The sequence below is a fragment of the Balaenoptera ricei genome, chromosome 4 (genome assembly GCF_028023285.1).
Source record: "Balaenoptera ricei isolate mBalRic1 chromosome 4, mBalRic1.hap2, whole genome shotgun sequence".
Taxonomy (NCBI): Eukaryota; Metazoa; Chordata; class Mammalia; order Artiodactyla; family Balaenopteridae; genus Balaenoptera; species Balaenoptera ricei.
This window is the reverse complement of record NC_082642.1, coordinates 84,579,918-84,601,876: the sequence shown is the minus strand read 5'-3', so window position 1 is coordinate 84,601,876 and position 21,959 is coordinate 84,579,918. Positions and strand designations below refer to the sequence as shown.

Below are 21,959 nucleotides of genomic sequence, written 5' to 3'. Positions count from 1 at the left end.
CATTGAACAATTTATTCTCAGGTCTTTCTTCATTTTGGAATATTAAATTTATCAGTATATTTTATATAAAATTTATCAGATTTATCATCTATATATTTTATATATGATTTTTCTTTTTTCTTTACTATTTAACCTGTAACTATTTTTCATCACATTTGTATATTCTTTGTTCATCAAATGATACTGATATACCATTTTCCATATTGATATAGTTTTTAGAAAATAGTTCAAAAAGCTAATCTAAATAACTTACTGAATAAACTATGATAGATAACATCAAGGTATACTTGAATGACAGAAACATGATAAACTTTTAAAATCAGGTTTCAAAGACAATGTTTATTCTTAACTTTTTAGGTTCAAGAAAAAACAGACATTTAAAGGGTCTCAACTATTCTTTTCACTTATTTAGCTTTATAACTAGCTATAACGTTGAAGAGCATTATCCCATTTTGCCTTTAAATTACCACACGTTTCAGTTATTATTTATTCACACAGCAACTATGTTTTCACTTATTTTTCCTTTAAGTCACTCTGATACTTGCAAATAGGAATAGAAATGACTATAACAATAACTGCTCTCAAAGTATTGACAATTTAATAGTGGAAGCAGACACGCAAACGCATAACTGTAATAAAAAGAATGGATATTTGAGTTGTGATAGATTTATCAACAAAGTGTTGCAGCAGTCCAAAGGAGGTTAAAAAAAAATTAGCAGGGGGAACTATACTCTTGTAATAACCTATAATGGAAAAGAATCTAAAAAATAATATATATGTATAACTGAATCACTTTTCTGTACACCTGAAACTAACACAACATTGTAAATCAACTGTATTTCAATAAAAATTAAAAAAAAATGTTATGGCCATAAGGGGAAAAAAGAGAGAGAGATCCAGAAGACTAAACAGAGCTGGTGGCATTTGATCAGAGGCTTGAGGACTGAGAAGGTAAAATGGTGGTGGAATGAAGAGTCCAGGCATACAGAAATATATCAGCAAAGTTCTGGAGTGTAGAAAGTGCAGGATATGTTCAGGAATTAGAAGCCTAATATAGCTCTGCACAAAGACATGTAGTGGAAAATGAGTCTGTGAAGAAAAAACAGTCCTGCCTATCAAACTAAGTAGTTTAGACTTTATTCAGAAAATTTATTAAAGCAGTGGGTGAAAAGTTTGGTTACTGCACCTCCTTAACATCATCATGTGCTGCAGTTCACGCACGTGGAACACAGTCAGTTTTAGAGCAAATACACCTTAAGTCTCTTGGGAGAAGGAGTAAATGCCAAGGCCATTGGTCATTATTGCATCTTCAGAGCCATAAAATTGGAACTATAGATATACTGAAAGACTGACTTAAAAAAGAAAACCAACACAATTAAAGCAAGTATTAGAGAGAGTAATTGATGGGACGTTTGCCAACTTTGAATTAGATTCAGCCTTAATTTTTAAAAGTGCTGCTTGCAGCAAAATGAAACCATCCTTCTCCAACAGAGTGAGATGTTAATGTTCCCATTATGATTCATTTCAAATTTGAGCTCTTCCCAGCTCAAATCTATTTGGTTGGTTAAAAATGAAGTGGTGCTTGCAGATAACATTACCATCCGGAAGACCACATCTGGCTCTAAATTACCCAAATGAAGGGCATTGTTCCCATTTCATTTTTATGTAAAGCTAACCCACAGGTCTCTAGTCCCAGTCTTTGGTTTATGCTGTGCATGTGTTTGAGTGCGTGTGCATGCATAAGAATGCATGCTTTTAGTGAAATGGGCAAGTATGAGATATATTGATTGGGTTCTTCTTGTCATTGACTGAGTAGCAAACCTGTCACTTCTCCAAGTAAGTGAATCATGTTGACAGGGTGCATCACATTTTATAAGGTTTTTTTCTCTTTGTCCAGAGCATTTGTAGTTGAAGCACATTTGCCACCTTTTAAACGTGATCTCTGCAGCATTCCAGAGCCATTGAAATATTCGTCTTGACCTGGATAGTCAGTTTTTCTGCTAGCACAGAAGATTTTTAACATGAATAAGATCCTCTCAACCACTCTTTGTTTTGGACTCCTAACTTTATCTGTAATGATCTTTTTAGAATCGGTGCATGGGCTGCCATATTTTATCCAAGGTATGTACATATGAATCTAAAATCCTACAGGTGGGTAAATAATCCTTATCTTCCTGTCTGCATTGCTTTGATTTTTCTACCACTATGGCAATAATGTTTTAAACATCAGTATGATTTAATCATCAAACAGCCCTTCAGTAGTTGCTGTTTTAAATTACATGTAATCTGCTGTTCTTCTCAAGTAAATTAATTTCAACTGACACTGTACTAAATTAATTTCAGCTACATTCTTTTTTTTCTAATCCAGGGGCATCTCTTTCTTATTTCTATTCCATGACCAAAGATGGGAATGTGTAAATAGTGATACAGTGCTATGCATATTTCAAAAATACATCTTGAGGAAAGAAAAATGAGATTTTCATCCAATGAGATTATTAATAAGTTACTTATGAAAGGAGAGTGGTTCCTAGTAGAACACATCAAGATAGAAACTTGTGTGTGAAGAGATTTGGGGAGAGTAATGCATGGGGAAATTTACATAGTACTTTAAGGAGGACGATGGTAACAGCCACATTACGCATTGACTGTATTTATCAGATTTCTAACGTACTTAGGGTACTTATGTTAAATGAAATAATTTAATTTGTGAAGTCTACAAACATATGCCATGATAAAGTTAGTGAAAATAAGTTTCTGCTCTTGTAATATGGTAACTTGATCTTTCTTTAAAATTTTCAGTGCGTTCTGTAGTGGAAATAGCTTTTAATCTGGGAATCAGTGGAGGTAGATTAAATGCTGATTTATTAGGCAAACAACTTAACCTCATTGAAACTTTTATATATTTCTTTACATTTTAAAAATAGTAACTTAAAAATATTCCTTTAATATCTCTTCCAGTTTGAAACTCTGAGGTGATCTATCATCTAACTGTTCTTGTCAGGAAGAGGGAGATAGCCTTTTACTTTTGTCTTACTTGGGGGAACCAAGACAGAATGTAATAAATTTTGTTTACACGACACTGGGTTGAGAAAAGGGATTAAGTTTCCCCTTTCAGATCTAATTCAACTTTACTAGACCATTTTGCCTCAAATGTGGTTTTAAAAGTCAATGAAAATTAGAGTAGTTCTTTTGACAGTGGAAATAAAATTGCAGAAACCCTTGTTATTTATTTATAGAGATTTTTCCCTTTGAAAAACAAATACAGGCCTGAGACCTAAATACAAGCCTGGGAATGAAAGATTCTGGATTTTATCCATGGCACTCACATTTTGTCTTTGGCCAGTCAAAATCATGGTACTTGGTAGGACTTCATTGTTTTTCCTGTGAAATAGTGGGATTTTCAGTGTTCTTAACACAGTGTATATGTGTGAGGAGGGAAACATCTCGCCATTCATAAAGGACTTTGCAAAATTAGGATGTTAGTGGTAACTGTAACTTCTGATATCATGTGTATATGAAATACAGAAAAATCCAACTCAAACATTTTGCTAGGTTATAATTAGATAACAACTCTGATCCCAGAATAGCACATATTCATATGTATATTTCATTGGCAACATACAGGAAAGGTTTCTTTCTGGGACTCCCTTTGATCTCAGTTTCATTATATATAAATGGAGAAGATTAGTTATTGGGAAGATTATTTTCTAATCTAAATTGTCGATGATTAGAGTGAGCTTCTCTCCATGTACACATTTTTCAAAGCAACTAAATGTTTGACTTACTTTAGTCTTTTAACACATTGTTTTCAAATAAGCATTTGTCTGCTAACAGAACACCAAGGGGTCACCATCTTTCTCTCTGTGTTAGACGCCATGCAAGACCAATGGCACAATCTGCCAGCTTTCATTTGCTTGGGGCCATACGAAAGCCTGCCTCAGTGGATAAGCCTGAAACTGGGCAAACTGCCTACCACAAAAGGTGGAGGAGTGAGTATCGTGACCAGAAAGGCTATATCAATTTAATTTTTTTAGTATATTATCATTTGAGGGGGTTTCCAGGTTTCTTTCTGGTAAAGTTTCTTGTCTATATCCCTTAAAAATCTTCACATTCAAATGACAAGCAAGGAGACAACTAAGTCTTTTAAGCTTCAGTATCTCAAGTAGTAATCAATCAGTTTTTTCCTGTGTATTTGCAAAAGTAATCACTCTCTCATGTCTGAGTAACTTTGCCATCATTTGTGCTAAAGTGGTATCTGCACTTGGGTATTTTTTTGTTCAAACATCTCCTTTATCAATACTAACTTTTAGTTCAAAGAAAGATGAAAAGTACATGCATTTTTTTTCTTTTAAAGCTGCATATGTTTTAATACTAAAAATAAAAACAAGAAATAAGACTTATTTGCTATTTTTCTTAGGCAATACCTTACTTAACTTTAGAAATAAAAAAATTTTAATTTCTTGAAAAAACTTTTTCCTCAGAGATTCTTACAAAAGGTGGTTTTCTTAAAAGTTAGTGACAAGAATTTTTGAGGACAGTCATGCAGGTGTAATTACTAGAAACCAAACTGGTAAAGAATGGTAAATATATTAATTGTCTTTTTTAAAAATGTTCCACTTAAATATGCAGAGAAGTGGGCTGTAAATTAAGCAAACAAAAGCTTCAGATCGTCACTTTTCTCCTACGTTACCTTTCTCCTAGTCTTATAAATTCCCTAAATTGAAGGCAATGAATCTGTTTCTTTTATCACAGTTCTCTTTCTGAAACAAATAATCATTATCACCTGGCTACACAATGATCCTTATTTTTTTCAATTAAAGCATTTTAAAGATTGTAATTTAACATTTTAATGAACAGCTATAATAAAAAATTACTACACTATTGCATAGTCATGTATTTCTCTTAAACTAAATTATCTCTGAGGGTCCTTGTTTAATTGATGTTAAGCAAAAATTCCATTGATAGTCTATTATTTTAACTACTCAAAGAAAAAAAAAAAACCCAGAATTTCACAAATAATTTCTATGTCTGTGAAGTAATGGAAATTGAGGAACTTTGAAATTGAGGAAATTGAGCAACAATAAGTGTTTTTGGTCAATGTAGAAAATTTTGATGCTGCCACCTACCCCAAGTCATTTATTTTCTTTCTCAGCAAAGCTTTCATTCCTTTAATTAGCCACTTAGTTTCTTGAGTTCATTAATTGACATTTTGTAGACACAGGGAAAGAGAAACAATTTAAAGGAAGATTCTAGCTAAATTATGAGCCATTTCTCTAACTGAAACCACAATATTCCCACTCCTAAATTTTAAACTCACTAATCTACCTTTTGTCCACACAGTATCAGTTATTATGAGGAGATAGAGGGAAGAATGATCCTATAGAAATTGTATCATAAAGGTTTGATTTTTTAGGCCACCTCACGAAGTTCATTTTGTTTATAACACACTAATTATTATTTTGTTTGCATTAAAATCTTGTTGACTCTTCATTTTTTATAGCTTGAATAAAGTCTATTGTCCTGACTTCTACTCCAGAATTAAAGTATTTATGAAAATTTGGGTGACTTTTCTGTTTTTAGAGTGCTGAGATAGCTGGGCATCTGACCAATGAGTAGGCTGGGAGGTAAATGGACAAAGATGGAAAGATATCAATATGGAAGAAGTAGGCACTGTCTTACCTCTTCCACAGGGTTGCCTTGGATGATTCAAAGGCAATTCCCAGAACACAAAAAGGCTCATATTTTAATGTGTATCAAATAAAATCTCAAAATCAAATGTTATTTTTTCTTTTAAAAACAACTTTTAATTCATATTTCTTATGTTAAACACAATAGTAGAAAATTTTTTAAAAACGCAGATGAAAAAACAGAAAGTAAAATTTACCTGCAATTCTACTAACCAAGAAATAATTACAAGTAAAATTTAGTCTGTAACCTTCCAGGTACATTCTCTATCTCTGCCTCCTTCTCCCTCTCACAATCTCTCTTTGAGTGTTCACATACATTCAACGATTTTTAAAACAGCCCATCTTTTTGGATTACACATCTCTCTCTATACACATTTTATTGGTGAGTATACACATTGATAGTGCATATAGTGATTGACAGTGATTATAGTTACCTGTAAAACCTATTTAATCAGAAACATGTTCAGTGACACAGATTGAAAATGGAGGTTTCACTACATTGAGGTAATTATTACAGGAAATGAATTGTTTCCAGATAAAGAAGATACAGATCGCGAAGAACTATTGCTGGCTCTACTGAATAAAAATTTTGATTTCCAAAGACCTTCCAACATTGGTGAGTTAAGAATAAAGTCAAACTTTATTTATTTCATCTTCTGACCTGTTCTTTCTACATGTTAATTTATATTAAATAAAATAATAATTACTAATTTTAATGCTGCATTGAAGGCTTAAATGTCTTTCTTATTTCGTATTCACGCTAAAAGCAATGGTGTTATTAAAAAATATTAAAATCTTATTTTGTTCAGTTTGAGAGTCCTAATGAGATCAGTAACTATCTAGTTACTCAATAGTTATCTTTAGTCGTATTTTCCTCTCACCTAAGCAACTCGCACTGGTACAGTTAATATTATTTTTTACTAAATGCTTCAAGAGTATCACTAAATGTTTCAAAACAGGTTTCCACTAGAAATTTCACAAGTTAACTGTGGTTTTGTGGCAGTTAAGTTAGCACTTTTTTTGCAATCAAATTCTTTCAATTTGGGAAATGGTTGGAGTAGAAACCATTGGGAAATTTAGGCTATACCAACTGAGAGTTTTTTTTCTTTGAAGAACAGGAGAATCTGATTTACAATTATGCATCAGACTGGTCTCCAAGAAATGACAAATACTGTCAGAAACTTAGCAAGTCTAACCTGAGAGACAGTGTGGCAATATGATAATGTGGTACCCTCTCAGAAAACATCTGTTCTTATAAAAAAAATTGTCTATTCATGGGACAGTGTACCAGTTAAAACAATACCTTAATAAATACTTTAAAGATACAGGATTTTAAAATTAATAAGATATTTTCATTGAAGAAAATGAACACAATTATAAAAAAAAAAAGCTATACTCAAATTGTAAAGCCCAGAGGGAGTTGATATTAACATTTCTGGAAATTTCCTTCTTGATTGAATTATATAGATAAGATTTGTGTCCTGCTTTTTTTACTTAATATCATTTCATGAGAATTTCCCCATGTCAGTAAAATAGCTTATTCCTAAATAATAGTCCTTGTTAGAACTATGGTTTATTTTAAAAAACTCTGTGCTTATTGATAGAAATTAGGTATTTGCTCATTACATTACTGATTATATTTCAATATTACAGGCATTGAAAAAATGCTTGGGCCTTTATATTAGGGACAGGTAGGTGATCTCAAATCATACAAAAAAGACCTTTGTCTTCCTTGAATGTATGACCTGAAATGAATTAAATATTACTTGCAATGTACATTTTTCATATGATAAATGTGTCTTGCAGATATAGAGCTGGCTAACAAATTGGAAGAACTTAACCAGGTGAGAATGTGAAGTACTTAAAATTTCAATTTTAATAATAACCAAAAGACACTTTCTTTTGACATAATAGTTGTTAAAATTGTTAATACTCTATTATAAAACCTTTATTCCTGCTAGAGGAAGAGTGAAGTAATTCGCTAGGAAAAAATAATCAAATTCTACTAAAAAATAAAGAAAACAGAACAAAGCCATAACTGAAGTGATCATGGGATAAAATGTCTAGAAATCTGGATTCTAGACCCAGCTCTCCAATTACCTATGAAACCATGGAAGATTAAAATTCTCTGGACCTAAATCTCCTCATCTGTAAAATAGGAGGCTATAACTAGATTGGTGGTTTTCAAAAGTTATTATTATTTTTTAAAGTGGAAAATTTTTTTTCCAAACAAAATTGTATGTGGTCTCAGTAAATGAAATATATAAAAGTGGAGCTTCTCGGTTTGAAACAGCTAGTTTGGTGAGGGAGGGGCCCGAAGTGCTGCTTTCTTGACCTGCATTTGGCCTCGGTACAGAAAGCCCCTTAGCAACCTTATCCCCTGACTCCTTGCTATGAAGAACATTGGAAAATCATTGGATAAGATGATTTCTTAACTCTCTCAAACACAACTGCATGCAAATCCACTATTATACAAACTGTATGGCTGTTTGTGAGAAAGAATTATGCCCCATCAATTCTTAGTATCTAGGACACGGACGCATGCAGTAGCTCAGACTGACTTCTATTTTGATAGAGTTAGGTCTTTAGGGTTTAGGCAATCAGTGAGCTTGCAAAAAATTAACATGGCTTACACTCTGGGTGGAAACCCTAGGGCCTCAAAATACTTCTCACTTACTGCTAGAAGGGACAAATATTTCAGGAAATCCAAACATTCACATAACTCTTTGGAACTCCTTGAAAAGGACTGGTCATTATAGGTGACTTAATATCAAGACCAGCTACACGGGATGTGTTTACAGGCTCCCCATTAATGAACACTCAGACTTGACTTCCTTCACCGTAAACCTGTTTGTTCCTGATCACCTGTTAAGTCATGGACCTTTCCCAGCCAGTTTCTAAATGCAAGTTTCCTTTTATTTTTCTATTTAATTCTTTTTGTTTATTTTCATTTATTACTTTTATTTCCTTTTATGTTCCTTTTTCCTCCTTCCTTTCTTCCATCTTTCCTTCTCCTTTTCTTTGTCTATCTTTCTTCTTCTTCAATAGAAAACAAAATTGCTGTTATTAAAGATTAATACTTTTCATATTTGATTTTTAACAGCTGGAAAAACTGAAAGAGCAGCTCATGGAGGCAAAGGATGCTGAGATGTCTTATGCTATAAGTGGTCTATCTTCTTCCCATCCTAATAAGCGAGGTAAGTTTGGTGGTAGAAAAGAGTTGAAATAGAGATTTGCTGGACCTTTCCATAGTCAGTATAGCCTAGGCTGTGATGTGTTACCAATTATCATCTAAATCTCAGAGACCTAATATAATAAAATCCAATCATAAAGTTCAATGCACATAGTACAACCCTCTTCTATTTTGTGGCTATATCATCTAGATTATTGCTGTAGCTTGACTACCACCAAGATTACCAAGACACAGGAAAGGATAGAGGATGCATCCTATCTCTCAACTGCCTCAGTTCAGAACTCAGTTTGGTGACATGCATCACTTCTACTGAAGTCCATTGTCTAGAATTAATCACTTGGGCTGCCACCAAAATATTGGCAAGACAGGCTAATAAATGTTAGAAAGCACGTATAGTACTTGGGGAGTACTGCCTCGACCACAGTCAATCCTTTGATCTTTTCTTAACCACATAGGCTATACTCAACCGTCTCCCATTAGAGACAACTCCAAACTCCTTTCACTGCTGCACCCAGAACAAAGAATAAGCCCTCCAGGAGATACTAATCTTTGTCAAATTCAATGTGGCTCCTCTTCATTCACAGACCTATCAGCTAAAAGGACAAAATTCAATAATTGGCAGAGGAACAGGGACTGGATAATCACAATCAATAATCTTATTCACAAAGGAAAAGAACAAGAGACACACAACATCAAGAATGCTGGCCTCCAGCAATTCTGAAATCCCACTGGGCAAATATTATAAAAGTTTCTTACCCTGGAGATGGAGAATGGTTCTTGATTAGGACCTGCTAGTGTGTAGGTGGAGTGCTTTGTCCACTGTGTTATTTCCCCTGGCTTCACCCTTTCTGAGGTTTTTGCTTTTTTGGCTTTTTCATTTTCATCCCTGGACACATCATATGGGCTCCTTGGGGGAATATTCCCTTCTTGAGGATTGCAAAGTTTTCTCAGGTCTCCTCCTACTCTCACAAAGTTGGAGGCCCAAGGTTTATTTGGTCTTAAAGTGTCAAAGACTATTTTTATTCTAGGGTTTATGGTTGCTTTGCCAATGGTGTTCTTGTAACAATTTAGAAAGCTTCTCAGCTATTTGCTACACACAATCTTTTTAAAACAATTTTAACTCTTTTGCATTCTCATCCGCAACTGAGTTGCCTTGAAGACATCTGGAACATACTTTGAAGGCTATACATATAATCTGATTTGTGCCCTGAGCTCCTTATTCCAATTGATATTTACCTGGCATCACTCAGAGTCACTTTAAATCCCATTTTATAGTTTTGGGATCCAGAAACAGCTCTTGCAATATTTCAAGATCTTGTATTTCTGAACTATCTCTATTTCTTTTTATTTATTTGCAAAGACACCATTTTCTTCTTAAGCTCACTATTTCTTGCAATACCTGGCTAAGTGTATCCAACAGCAACCTAAAAATACTGCCAATATTCTGTTTTCCTAGTTTTTCTTCTAGAAATTCAAGAGGAACACAATCTGAACCTGAACTGTTGCAGATGTCAGTTTTACCACATACTATGTTACTTTGTAAAATGGCTCTTCCTGTTTCCAGCCTATGATATCAATTTCCTTGTCTGCCATTAATCAACTGCTGAGACTGTGCCATAACTTAAGTTCTTCTTAGAGTACCGCCCTCCTTCAAGTTTTCAAAGTGTATTTTGGGATAAATTAGGCAAAGCACATCAACAAAACAACCTTACAATCTCAGTGGTGTAACTTGGTTTAAGATTTATTTTGTGTTTACATGAAGCCTTAGGTACCTTGGTTATTTTCCTTCACTTTGTCCCTGCACCGTGTGTCCTTGTAGCAGGATAGGAAAAACATGGAGGTAAATGTACCCTTACCTGCCAAAATTAGGCACATGATCTCAAGCTAACTTAGCGGGGTTGGGGAAGCCCCTGGGGAATGTCGAGAAATGCAAGGAACAGTTGGAGAATCCTACCTCTACCATAGATATTTTGAGCTTGTTATGACATCTATAACAAAATCTTCCCAGTAATGATTTAAGTAAACCACTGAGTATATAAATTTGAGTTTAGGGAAGTAGCCCAGATTGGAGATCTAAATTTGACAGTTATCTGCATATCAATATTGCTTGGTATTGTGATGAGACTGTCTAGGGAATCACTCTAGACAGATATAAAACAGAAGATATCCAAGGCCAAGTCCCAGGCCACACCAAGGTTACAGACTGGGCAGATGAGAGAGAATTAGCAAAGGAGGCTGAGGAGGAACAGCTACAGAGGAAAAAGGCGACAAAGAAAAGAATGCCTCGGAAGTCAGATAAAAAAACTGTTTCCAGGAAGACACAGTTCAGCTGTTCTAAAGCTATGATAGGTCCAGTAAAATGAGAACTGAGATTTTCCATCTGAACAGCAATGGGTAGGGTTTTAATGGTTTTGACAAGAATTATCTGGTGGACTTATGGTTAAAGAGAATATGACAAAACAACAGGAATGACTAACAACAGACAACTCTTTTGAGGAACTTTGTCTAAAGGGTAGTAAAAATTGGGATATTAGAGTAGCTTGAGGGGGTCAAGGAAGCTTTGTGTTTGTTTGTTTTTAAGCAAGGAGATATTAAAACATATGTGTATGTAGAAGGAACAAAGTAAATATTTGTGGTGATAAACATATGAATTATATGCCCAGGTTAGGTGACAAAAACAACCCACATCATATCTGAAGTGTGGTGTTTATTGGCATAACTAGAAACAGTCCACCATAAATAGCAATGTATGATGGTAAAATGGACTCAGAGATTCAGCTTAAAGCAAGAGTATCTTACACTTACTGTGAATTATTGTAATTTGTTTAATTATTTAATATATAGTTGACAGACAGCTGCTAAATTCTTCCATTCATTAAAAATATAACTGTCCAACACCTAGCATCATGCTAAAAACGGGGATTACAAGAGTGAACCAGATAGACATCAAGAGACACCCGAATGCTGGCCAGGGTTTTCCTTCACATAAATGATAAATGATAAATAAACATTGAGGAGTTGGCTCTACTGGGGATACCATTCATGAAAATTCCCTTCAACTGGTCCAGAAAATTTCCAAACTATGTTCCAGCGCATACTTAATTGAGCTGCTCTTGTGGTATAAATCTGGGATATGTGTAGATTTCTTTTTCCTTCCAGACTGAGATATTCAAAGATATCCAAAGGGACAGAAAGGGACTTTCCAAAATACTATAAAAAGAAGATTGGATTAGAGGGCCAAGTTCTTCAGTTTACTGTCTGAAAATAAACTTCTGTTTGCATAGGATTTGAATGTGGTTTTGTTTAAAGAAAACGCTGGCTCTTTTAGGAATGAAAAGTAGACTCTGAGTGTTATCATAACACTCTATGTGTTTGCGCTGATGAGCTCTAGGGTCACAGTTTACAGAATGAGTGGAGGTAGGGAGAGAAACCTAGGCAGGAAGATAGACTTTTATCATTTATGGCAAAGAGTGTCTTAACTTTACTGAGTTTTTCAACTCATTTTTATTGTGCATCCTATTAATCAATAGTGAATTGAAGACCCATCTCCCCAAGGTCTTCATTTCATAAACCATTTAGATTGAAGGAAATTAGAGCAATTTGTAATTAATTAGATGAAGCTAACGTAAGTTGGACAATTGATTGGGAACAACCCACAGAAGATTTAAAATGACTCATTCATTCATTTGAAGATTAAAATGCTGTTCAAATTGGTTTGATTTTTCTGAAACATCACTTTATGATCAGAATGTGAAGACTCAATGCGATGATCAAATTATTTAAATATCATTTGGTGGTCTGCAAAGTAAACTTTAAATTTTCTTCCTTCTTTTTTCTCCAGTAAATAGAAGCATATTTATCACTGATTTTACTTAGGTGACTTCCTCTTTGGGACTTAACTTACCCCAACTCTTAAATAGAAGGGTGCGTCTTACTGTATTCTCTGAACTGCATTATATGCATTATAATGTAGAACAGTGCTGTCCAATAGAACTTTTTTTGATGATGTGACCATTCTCTAACTTGCACTTCCCATTACGGTAGTTACAGGCCACTAGGCATTATTGAGCACTTGAAAGTTGGCTAGTGTGATAGAGAAGCTGAATTTTCACATTTTATTTAATTTTAATTAATTTAAAGATCCACATGAGGCTAATAACTACCATTTGAACATTCGTTTTAGAAAACTTTCTCTCATACTCAGGCATACATAAACTATTTTATTCAAATGTATGTACCATTTAATCAAAAATCTTCCTAATAAAGACTTTGTTTTGTTTCTTTTTTAGCTTGCTTTTGGAAATACTGTGTCTAAAGTTTTTCCTCTGGATGCCAAAAAAGAACATTAGACAAAGTTATAAATCTACTCACTTTACTGCTTAAAGATTGTAGCTATCTCAAGCATAAAGAAACGGTGGCAGAAATTATCCAGCATATTACATGCTTAAAACTTATGTTGTGAATAAGGATGACAAATCAGTTGCACTTTTGAATGGCATGGGACTATCAGAATGGCTTTGTAGACCTGAAGTTGGGAGTGCTGTATCTATTGTATGCTTTTCATAAATTCGTTGTCTAAATATAGTTTTGTCCAGAGATGACTAGGCTGTTGAGCTATCAATTAAAATATTTTAGACAGTGTCTTGGAAAATTAAAGTAAATTATATTGTCTCAGTTTATATGAGAAATTATATTTTATTAAATTTATTTAAAATATTTTAGAAAATGTCTTGGAAAATTATATTATATTGTCTCAATTTATGGAAAATGTGCATCATTGCCCTCTCTCTTTTTTTGTGATTATGCTGGCTACTATCTCTTTTCTGTTCATTAGGACAATTGTCACTGAGACTACTACAACCAAATGAATACATTACTAGGAAGCAGAAATCTATTGTTTATCGAACTCTAGGAGAAAGAAGTATTAGATGTTTCAGAGACAGATATTAAGAAAATTTTCACACAGAACAATTTGCTTTTGGGTCCCTTAATTCTCATCTCTGCCTCCTCCACAATATCAGAAATTATTTGAGGCTCTCAGCACGTCTGTGAGAGACTAGACTCAGTGTACAAAAATTGTCAGGTAAAACAAAACAAAAACTCATTGGATTGTCCTTCATTTTTTTCCACCACGTCTTCACATCAAACTGTTCTCGCTTACATCTCGTCTGAGCAAACTTATTTAATCAATTCAAGGCTGGGAATCCAATTTCATTTTTGTTTGCCACCTGTTGTGGCACAGAAACATAGTCGAAGTAACTTTATAATTAAAGAATATCAATGACTAGCTGGCCAGATGAGCCTACCGGCATTCCCTTACGTCACAGAACAGGGGAAATGCAGTTTATCTACATGATGTTAATTGTGTGGTGCTTAAAGATAAGACTATCTCATGAGCTAGAATGAATAATATTGCTTAAACTAAAAAAAAATTTAAAAGTACATGAAACCGACCAAGTTGAGTAACATGCCTGCAGTGCTTTAAATACACTTGTTAGGAGCCTCTTAAATGTACATAAATATTAGTTGCTCAGTAATGCCTGAATGTTCCCACGTATTTACACCTGTTGTGAACACAAACATGATATTATCATAAAGAAAAACAAAACTCCTGTTTTCATCATCTCACGTTTATTAACTTTGGAGCAGTTGAACAATATTTACGCATTTGTAAACTTTAGGGGTAATGTCATTCAAAAAAGGTTTTGATACTTCTTCCTTTTAGAGAAAGTCATCTTTTTATAATTTGTTTCTTTTTATAATTTGCTTTAAGAAGTTTAATTCCCTAAAGATATCTGTAGATTAAAGGTAGAATTTACTAGATATTTTTTTGTGTGTGTGTAGCCAGGAATTAATATCCCCCATGAAAAACTGGTTATATAATTAATGCCAGAACTCAGAAATCCATATTCACAGTTTGCTCTATGAAGCTTTTCACAGGAACAAAGAAAAATAAAAAGTAATCTATTTCTTTGAAACTAAATGAAAAGTCCCTTTAAGCTGGTGACTTTCAATGAAATATAGCTGGATTTAGTAATATACAATGCGTTATACAAATAGATGAGATGACTCGTCATGTTCTTAACAGAAATTGTGTCTTAAATTTCCTGCTATGTTACAAGGATGCCTTATTTTAAACTAGAATACCGCTGACTTATTTTCTACTCTGTATAAAGTAGTGGTAAAAATTAAAATATGAAATAAAATAGTTATAAGTGGAGAAAACACTTTTCTTTTTTTCTTCATGTAAGTCGTGTATATACTATGAGACAAATGCATTACACATTAGAATAGAGTATAAATCGGTACACTGTGACTTCTTACTTATTTAAAATGGAGGCCATAAGCATAATTTTGAATTTAAAAATTAAAGAAGATAGGAAATCAATTTGTTTAATCCAACTTTAAATCTTCATCATGAGAAATTTTTAGGTTAAAGTAGGTTTTAATACCTTTTGTCAAAGCGTGAAGCAACAGCACCCAGTTGGATTAGCAGCTGACAAATACCCAAAGGGGATAAAAAGGAAAGAAAGAGCTTCTAAGGAATTAGACATATTTCTATAATTCATCAGAAAGTTGGGAAATGTGGGCAAGAGCAATTATAACTTAAATAATTCTTTCAAATAGTGAGTCCTGCAGGATATCTGTCCATGTACCACTAACCTTCTGATGTAAGTTTATGAACAGAAATTGAAGAATCGGTGAGATTTCTCAAAATTCAGTTCTCTTTGCTAAGGCTCCTCTATTACAATTAAAAGAATCATTCATTTTCAGTTTTTTCCTAAACTTAAAGTTTTTCAGCAGTTAGAACATTTCCCCCCTCAAGGAGAAGTTATATACAAAATACCACTTTGTATTCTAAGTGCATATGTTCATCTCTATGTCTGAGTTTATTTTGTTATTTGGATCGTACGTTAATTCATTTTTAGTTAAAATCAACAACAACCCATTTCTCTCCTCTTCTTCTGATATGACTATACCTTCTCACCACAGTCTTCCTTTTTAGGCTAAAATAAACCTTTGCTCTGCTGACCGAACTTTTTTCTTCCCACATATCAGGTCTGTTTGACAGTGATTACTAGGGTTTAAAGAAGTGTTTTCAGAGGGTTTTTAAATTTCTGCTGACTTATGCTAAATCTCTGGTCCAAGGAATAAGTTATATTTATGTTTTGAAAGCATATCCAATGCACAATGGGCTTATGCGTCTAAATTACAAGAACAACACAGTTTTGCTGAGAGCTGAGCTTTCCAGAATACCAAAACTTATGCTTTCATAGGCCAATTAAAAATAATTTGAATCTTTTTAAAGAAATCATTCTCATATATTCTTCAATGCTTTATTAAACACAGTGTATGAAACAAATTAAATGGATTCTTAGATGAGTGATTAACAACAAAAAGACTGTTTATTGTAATGTGCTAAAATATACTGTGCTAAAATTAGGTGAACTTAACTGGCCCCAAGTGCTTTGGTGGTTTCCTACTTGGTGATTCTTTGACTTCCCCATACTTTCATCTGTTACTTCTGTGTGTAGTTGTTCTCATAATCAGCCACCGCTGCTCTTAATTAACTATAAGTTGTAATTTAGAGAAATGGAAAGTTGTTAGGGGACATGAGATAGCCAAACTTGGCAAATGAGTAATATCCTTCATTTCCTAGTTCTAAGTCAATGTGCTCTTACCTGCAGTGTTTCTCAGTTCATTGAGAGAATAAAGTTTATGGGCTTAATTACTGCTGTTTTTTTCTGCTCAGAGACATTTTTCTCTTGTTTCTGGAACTGGGACTGTGTTTTATTTGGTTGAACTGGATTGACATTTGAATATAAGAGAAGCCTAGTTTCATAATCATTACTCAAGAGCCTCACAGACAAAGGATACGAGAGAAGTAAAACTTCAAGAGAAACTATACAGCATTGTCTTTCCTTGTTCCCCAATGATGAACAAATGGATTGTACCTAAATTTTACTGAAAGAAATCAGTCTTCAGTTATTATTCTTCAATAATATATGTAAATGGTAAATGCACATAGAAAGCGTTTCACTGTATTGTGTTTCTTAGAAAAGTAAGGTTTGGGGCCAACTAGGTTGTTCATGAATAACTAAAATATATATTTAAAATATATCCATACATTGAAATTATCTGCACAATTTAATTGAAGTTACAACACTACTGTGATGGGATGAACTGAAGTTAAAGCTCTGGAAAGGATTATAGAACGTTCCTTAGAAGTTTAATCATTAAGGAGTGTGAAGAACTTCACCGAAGCATCTTCCATATTTCTGTGACATTTCACCCAAGGAAGTTGTGTCTGCAAAAATGAAAGTTGAAAATGTTAAAGCTAATGTGAACTCTGTAGATAAGGGGAAATTCATCAACTTCAGTGGAGAAGAGCTAAAACTCTAATTACATGAGGTTTCATTATAGCTTTTACTTATGCACCATATTTTTATTGCAGAGACAATAATGCAAAATGATAATTTCAGATCAAAATTTATTAAAAAAGGATATTTTTAATGTAACAGCTAGGCGCTTATGCTGAATCCACACTTCCATTCTTCCGGTACCTCTATTTATTTTGAGTTTTCAGTCTTGGTTCAAAGGATGTTGCCATGACAAGTGAATGATAAAGAAAATCTGATTACTACTTCTATTGTTATATTAACATGTGATAATTATTGCACATTTTGCTCTTTTTAAAGGGTCCAACCATATACTGGTATTTAAACACAATATTTCTGTTATTTGAGAGTTACGTTAATTTATCTGAATGATAGTGTGTCAATATTGTTCTAAAATAAAAATTGTCAGTATAATACAGCAACGTTTGCCTCACATTATTAAAAGTCTTAAGGCATTTGGCAGCCGGGGTAGCACAGTTGATGGTCATATTTCTATCACATTTCATCAAGTGGGCATCCTGATTTCAACGGCAGAGACCTAGAACTTGCTAATTGTATCTAGAGAAGTTATGAAACTTTACCACTCTTAATTCAAGTTGCTTAGAACTGAAGCCTATTAAAAACTCAAAACTTGGGTCCAATACATTAATGATCTGAGGAGGACATTGTGTAAAAATCAGATTGTCTTCCTTTCCAAAATGCCTATCAGGGAAGAGATTAGCATTTGTTCTGGAAACTAAGTAACACACGGCAGCTGTATCTAGACTTGATTTCAAACCAAGAAAAACTTCCATGATTACTACCAGTTTCATTTTTAGTGTGAAGACTTATATTGAAATCCAGAAGGTGAAAACCCACAAATAAAATTGCTCCAAATGAGTGTACGTCAACTCCCACAGAAGTGAAACAAAGATTTTCATAAAGTCTGAGATACTGTTTCTGTTTCCTTAAGAAATGGTTAATCAGTGAAGTTAACAATAACAATTTAGCACACAGGTCTTATGGGTTATGAAGAGAATGTTGGCTTAGAAGTCCAGAGACTGGGTCCTATACCTTGCTTTGTCCAAAAGTCTGTAAAATTTTGGGCAAATCAATTTCCTCTCAAAGCCCGTGTTCTCATTCATTTAAAAAAAAAAAAAAAAAAGATTTAGGTTAAATGAGACTTTATGTTCTTGAATCTCAAAAGATTTAGCTGCGTGATTATGTGAACACTATTTAATGACCCAAGTTATCTATTAAATGATTCACATATTACATCTCCTGTTTAATTCAAGGGAATATTGTGACAATAAGAAATAACATAGCAAAAGTAATTTTGAAAAGTTGAATGGAAATCAGAAATATATTTTGATGGCTTTTACTATTCATAAATATAAAACATGAAACTTCACATGAGGAAGTCAAAAAATGTCTGAGAAATCTTGGTGATAGTAGCAGGAAGTAAGGAATAGAAACGATGGTTGAGCAGGTGAACACACAATGATTGAAAAAAGGAAGAGAAAATATGTGATGTTAAGTTCTTTTCTAAATATTTTTTTTGTGATATTACTCTCTTGAGGTTATAATAATAAGGACAGTGATTGTCATGATACTCTGTAAAGTCTGTTAAGTGAAGGACATAATATACTAATTTGGATTTCACTCAACAGTGATTCAGAAAACATTATGTTAATTCAACGGCCTTTTCATAGTTTAGTAGCTCTCTGGAGTTTTTATGGTCTAAAACTTCATATAAAAATTTATAGGAAAAATGAGTTTCTTGTATGATTCTTTTTATCATAACCTGTTTTGGATGAATTCAGAAATACTAAAATGGGTGATAATCAAGGGTTGCAAAGGTGATAGGATACATGTGGAAACCAACTGAACTTAATTATTTTAACCTCAGTGTCATAACGTTCTCAATACTTCAAGAAACTACAGGATTGTGGCCCTAATTTCAAGGAGTTACTTGATTTTTGATAGCAGTTAGTTCCTACTCAGATATAATGTGGTGATTGTTAACAGCCCCAAGAGTGACCATACTTGGTGTATCTCTAGATATAAAGACAGTCCAGTCTGAGTTTTGAAGATGGTGCTGCTCAAAAGGCAGTGATATTGGCTGTATTCAGTAAGTCCTCCCATTATTTATGGACATTCAGTAACTTTTTAACTTCATTGATCAACAACTCCACAGAGAAAAATATTTATTTTAAATAAGTCATTCTGAGAATGAGAAAGTCCAGGTAAAATATTGACTTTTCATTGTGGTTGAGAGTATTTGATGAGGAGAAAAAAATGACATGACAAATTAAAAGAGGATCAAGGCTAATGTGATTCTTTTGGGGCATCATTGGTCTGAGGATTATCTTGAGAAAAGCAGAAAGCAGAGTTTTCTCTCTGTAGCCTGAAATTGTCAAAGCAGTTCTGGGTTGTCTTATCTATTTGCAAGGAAGAATGCACCCTCTGTAAGCCCTATTGGGAGAAAATACATTGCCTAGATTTTATATGCAACAAATATTCAGTATTTAAAACATATAATATGTGTGATTAAATATATTGTTTAAAATATAAGCTAACAATTTAAGCTTTCTGGAATTGAATTATACTTGTATCAATTACTAGCTATGTGGCATTGTGGGTTAATTAATATATCTAAGCTTTCCACTTATTTGTATAATAATAATAATTATTGAGTGCTTAACACATGTCAGGCACAATTCTAAGTGCTTAATGTATATCAGTTCATTTATCCTCAGGACAATGCAATGTGGTAGAAATTATTATTATCCTCATTTTATGAAAGAGGTTTTTAGACTTTAAGCAAGTTGCCACAGCTAACAGATAAATGACCTGGGATTTGACCCAAAAAGCCTGAGCTCTCTACCTGGCACTTTTACCCCTTACACTGTACTGTTTCTCAAGATGTTGGGATAGTAACAGTACTTACTTTATGGAACCTGATGAGTAAATTAAACAATGCATGTATAGCACTAGTATAGGACTCAGCACAGAGTTAATTTTCAGAACTGTAATATAAGCTGTTATCACTTGCACGTATTGTGTGTCCGATACATTCTGGGACTAGTACAAGAATCTAATTTAATCTCTACAATACCCTTATGTTACTATCTAAATGTACAAGCTGTAGAGAAATAAGGTATCTTGATGGAAATGAGATAATGAATGACAGAACCAGGATTTGGATTATATGTCCTGATTCCTTGGCTAATACCCTTTCTGCGACACCATTCTCTCTCCTGTGTTCATGATGATAATTCTGGTAATGTAGTTATTAGCAACAAAATTGTGTGTGTCACTAGAATGTGTCTTCTTCATAGTAGAGGGATTGCTACACATTTATCTATATTTATGAAAGTGATTTATTGTTTATTAGAATTTTAATCTTTGCATATTAATATTCAATAATTACATAGAAGTCTGTGAGAATAACTAAATCTTTTATTTTAGGGTGAAGTAGGTCTAGGAATGGTTTTTTTTAATGTCATTTAAATTATTTAGCATCTATATACTAATCAAGTACAGAAATGTTTGAAAAAGCAAATTTATAAGCTAAGGAATCAAAAGGGGGATTTACAAACCAAGATGGATCAGTTAGCCCATTGTGAAATGTTAATCAAAGCCTGCAGGTATTATATTTCTTCAAATTGTACTCACGATTGGAATCAATTAGCCTCTGGAATTTGAAAGCCGGTTTCTACCAATCCGATCCATGGGGATACCAAATCGCCTTTTTGGATGATTTACTACTTTCCTGAAACAAGCAAAAAAGAACATTTTTAAGCTAAAGTCCAAGTTATCAATCATTAGTTTTGCTCTTTTATTTCATGCAGATCTGGGGACTTTCTTCTGGAGTTGGAATAACTGTGATAGTTCTCACTCATCAGCACCCACTATGCATCAGACACTATCTCTATTCAACATCTGTTGAAGTAGGTTTGACTACCTCCATTTTATATCAGAGGATACTGAGGCTTAGAGAAATTAAATAACTTATCCAAAATCAAATAGCCCAGATGAAAAGCCAGGTCTTATCAACATAACAATCTGCTGAGTGTTTAGTTTGGGTAAGTCCCTTTCCCCTCTTCAGATTTGGGTGTATTCCTCTGTTAATTGAGGAAGATTGCACTAGGTCAGCGGTTTTCCCCAACCTCTCCCTTAGAATGGTTCTCCTGGGAAAGGAGGGGGAGGAAAGGATGCTGATGCCAAGACTGAATGTGGGGTAAGTGTGCCTCTCAGGTCTTCACTCAGATTTTACCTAGAGAAGCTTTGTATGTGATGGTCTATGTTTGTTATATGTACTCAAATATTGTTTGGGAAAAAAATACTTCATTATTAAAATAAATTTAAAAAAATCCTACAGGAGGCCTTACAGTTTGTATGTTCCATAAATTATCTCTTTAAAAAGAAACATTTTGGGGGCTTCCCTGGTGGCGCAGTGGTTGAGAATCCGCCTGCCAATGCAGGGGACACGGGTTCGAGCCCTGGTCTGGGAGGATCCCACATGCCACGGAGCAACTGGGCCCGTGAGCCACAACTACTGAGCCTGCGCATCTGGAGCCTGTGCTCTGCAACAAGAGAGGCCGCGATAGTGAGAGGCCTGCGCACCGCGATGAAGAGTGGCCCCCGCTTGCCACAACTAGAGAAAGCCCTCGCACAGAAGCGAAGACCCAACACAGC

The 21,959-nt window shown here is 34.0% G+C and overlaps 2 protein-coding genes across 2 annotated transcripts in view; one reads left to right on the top strand and one right to left on the bottom strand.

Annotated features, from left to right (window-relative positions):
- The first annotated feature begins 2,021 nt into the window (after nucleotides 1-2,021).
- Nucleotides 2,022-13,195, top strand: UTS2B (urotensin 2B). The gene is made up of 5 exons (XM_059922084.1): nucleotides 2,022-2,121; nucleotides 6,205-6,303; nucleotides 7,494-7,531; nucleotides 8,791-8,884; nucleotides 13,170-13,195. Exons 1-5 carry the CDS (start codon nucleotides 2,022-2,024, stop codon nucleotides 13,193-13,195), a joined length of 357 nt encoding a protein of 118 aa, XP_059778067.1.
- A 3,887-nt stretch (nucleotides 13,196-17,082) lies between these two features.
- Nucleotides 17,083-21,959, bottom strand: part of OSTN (osteocrin) — a 36,573-nt gene continuing 31,696 nt past the window's right edge. The window contains exons 4-5 of the mRNA XM_059922082.1: nucleotides 20,937-21,033; nucleotides 17,083-17,188 (exon numbers count right to left, since the gene is read on the bottom strand). Coding sequence (XP_059778065.1) covers nucleotides 20,949-21,033 — 85 coding nt within the window. The 3' untranslated portion in view covers nucleotides 17,083-17,188; nucleotides 20,937-20,948. The remainder of the gene's footprint in view (nucleotides 17,189-20,936; nucleotides 21,034-21,959) is intronic.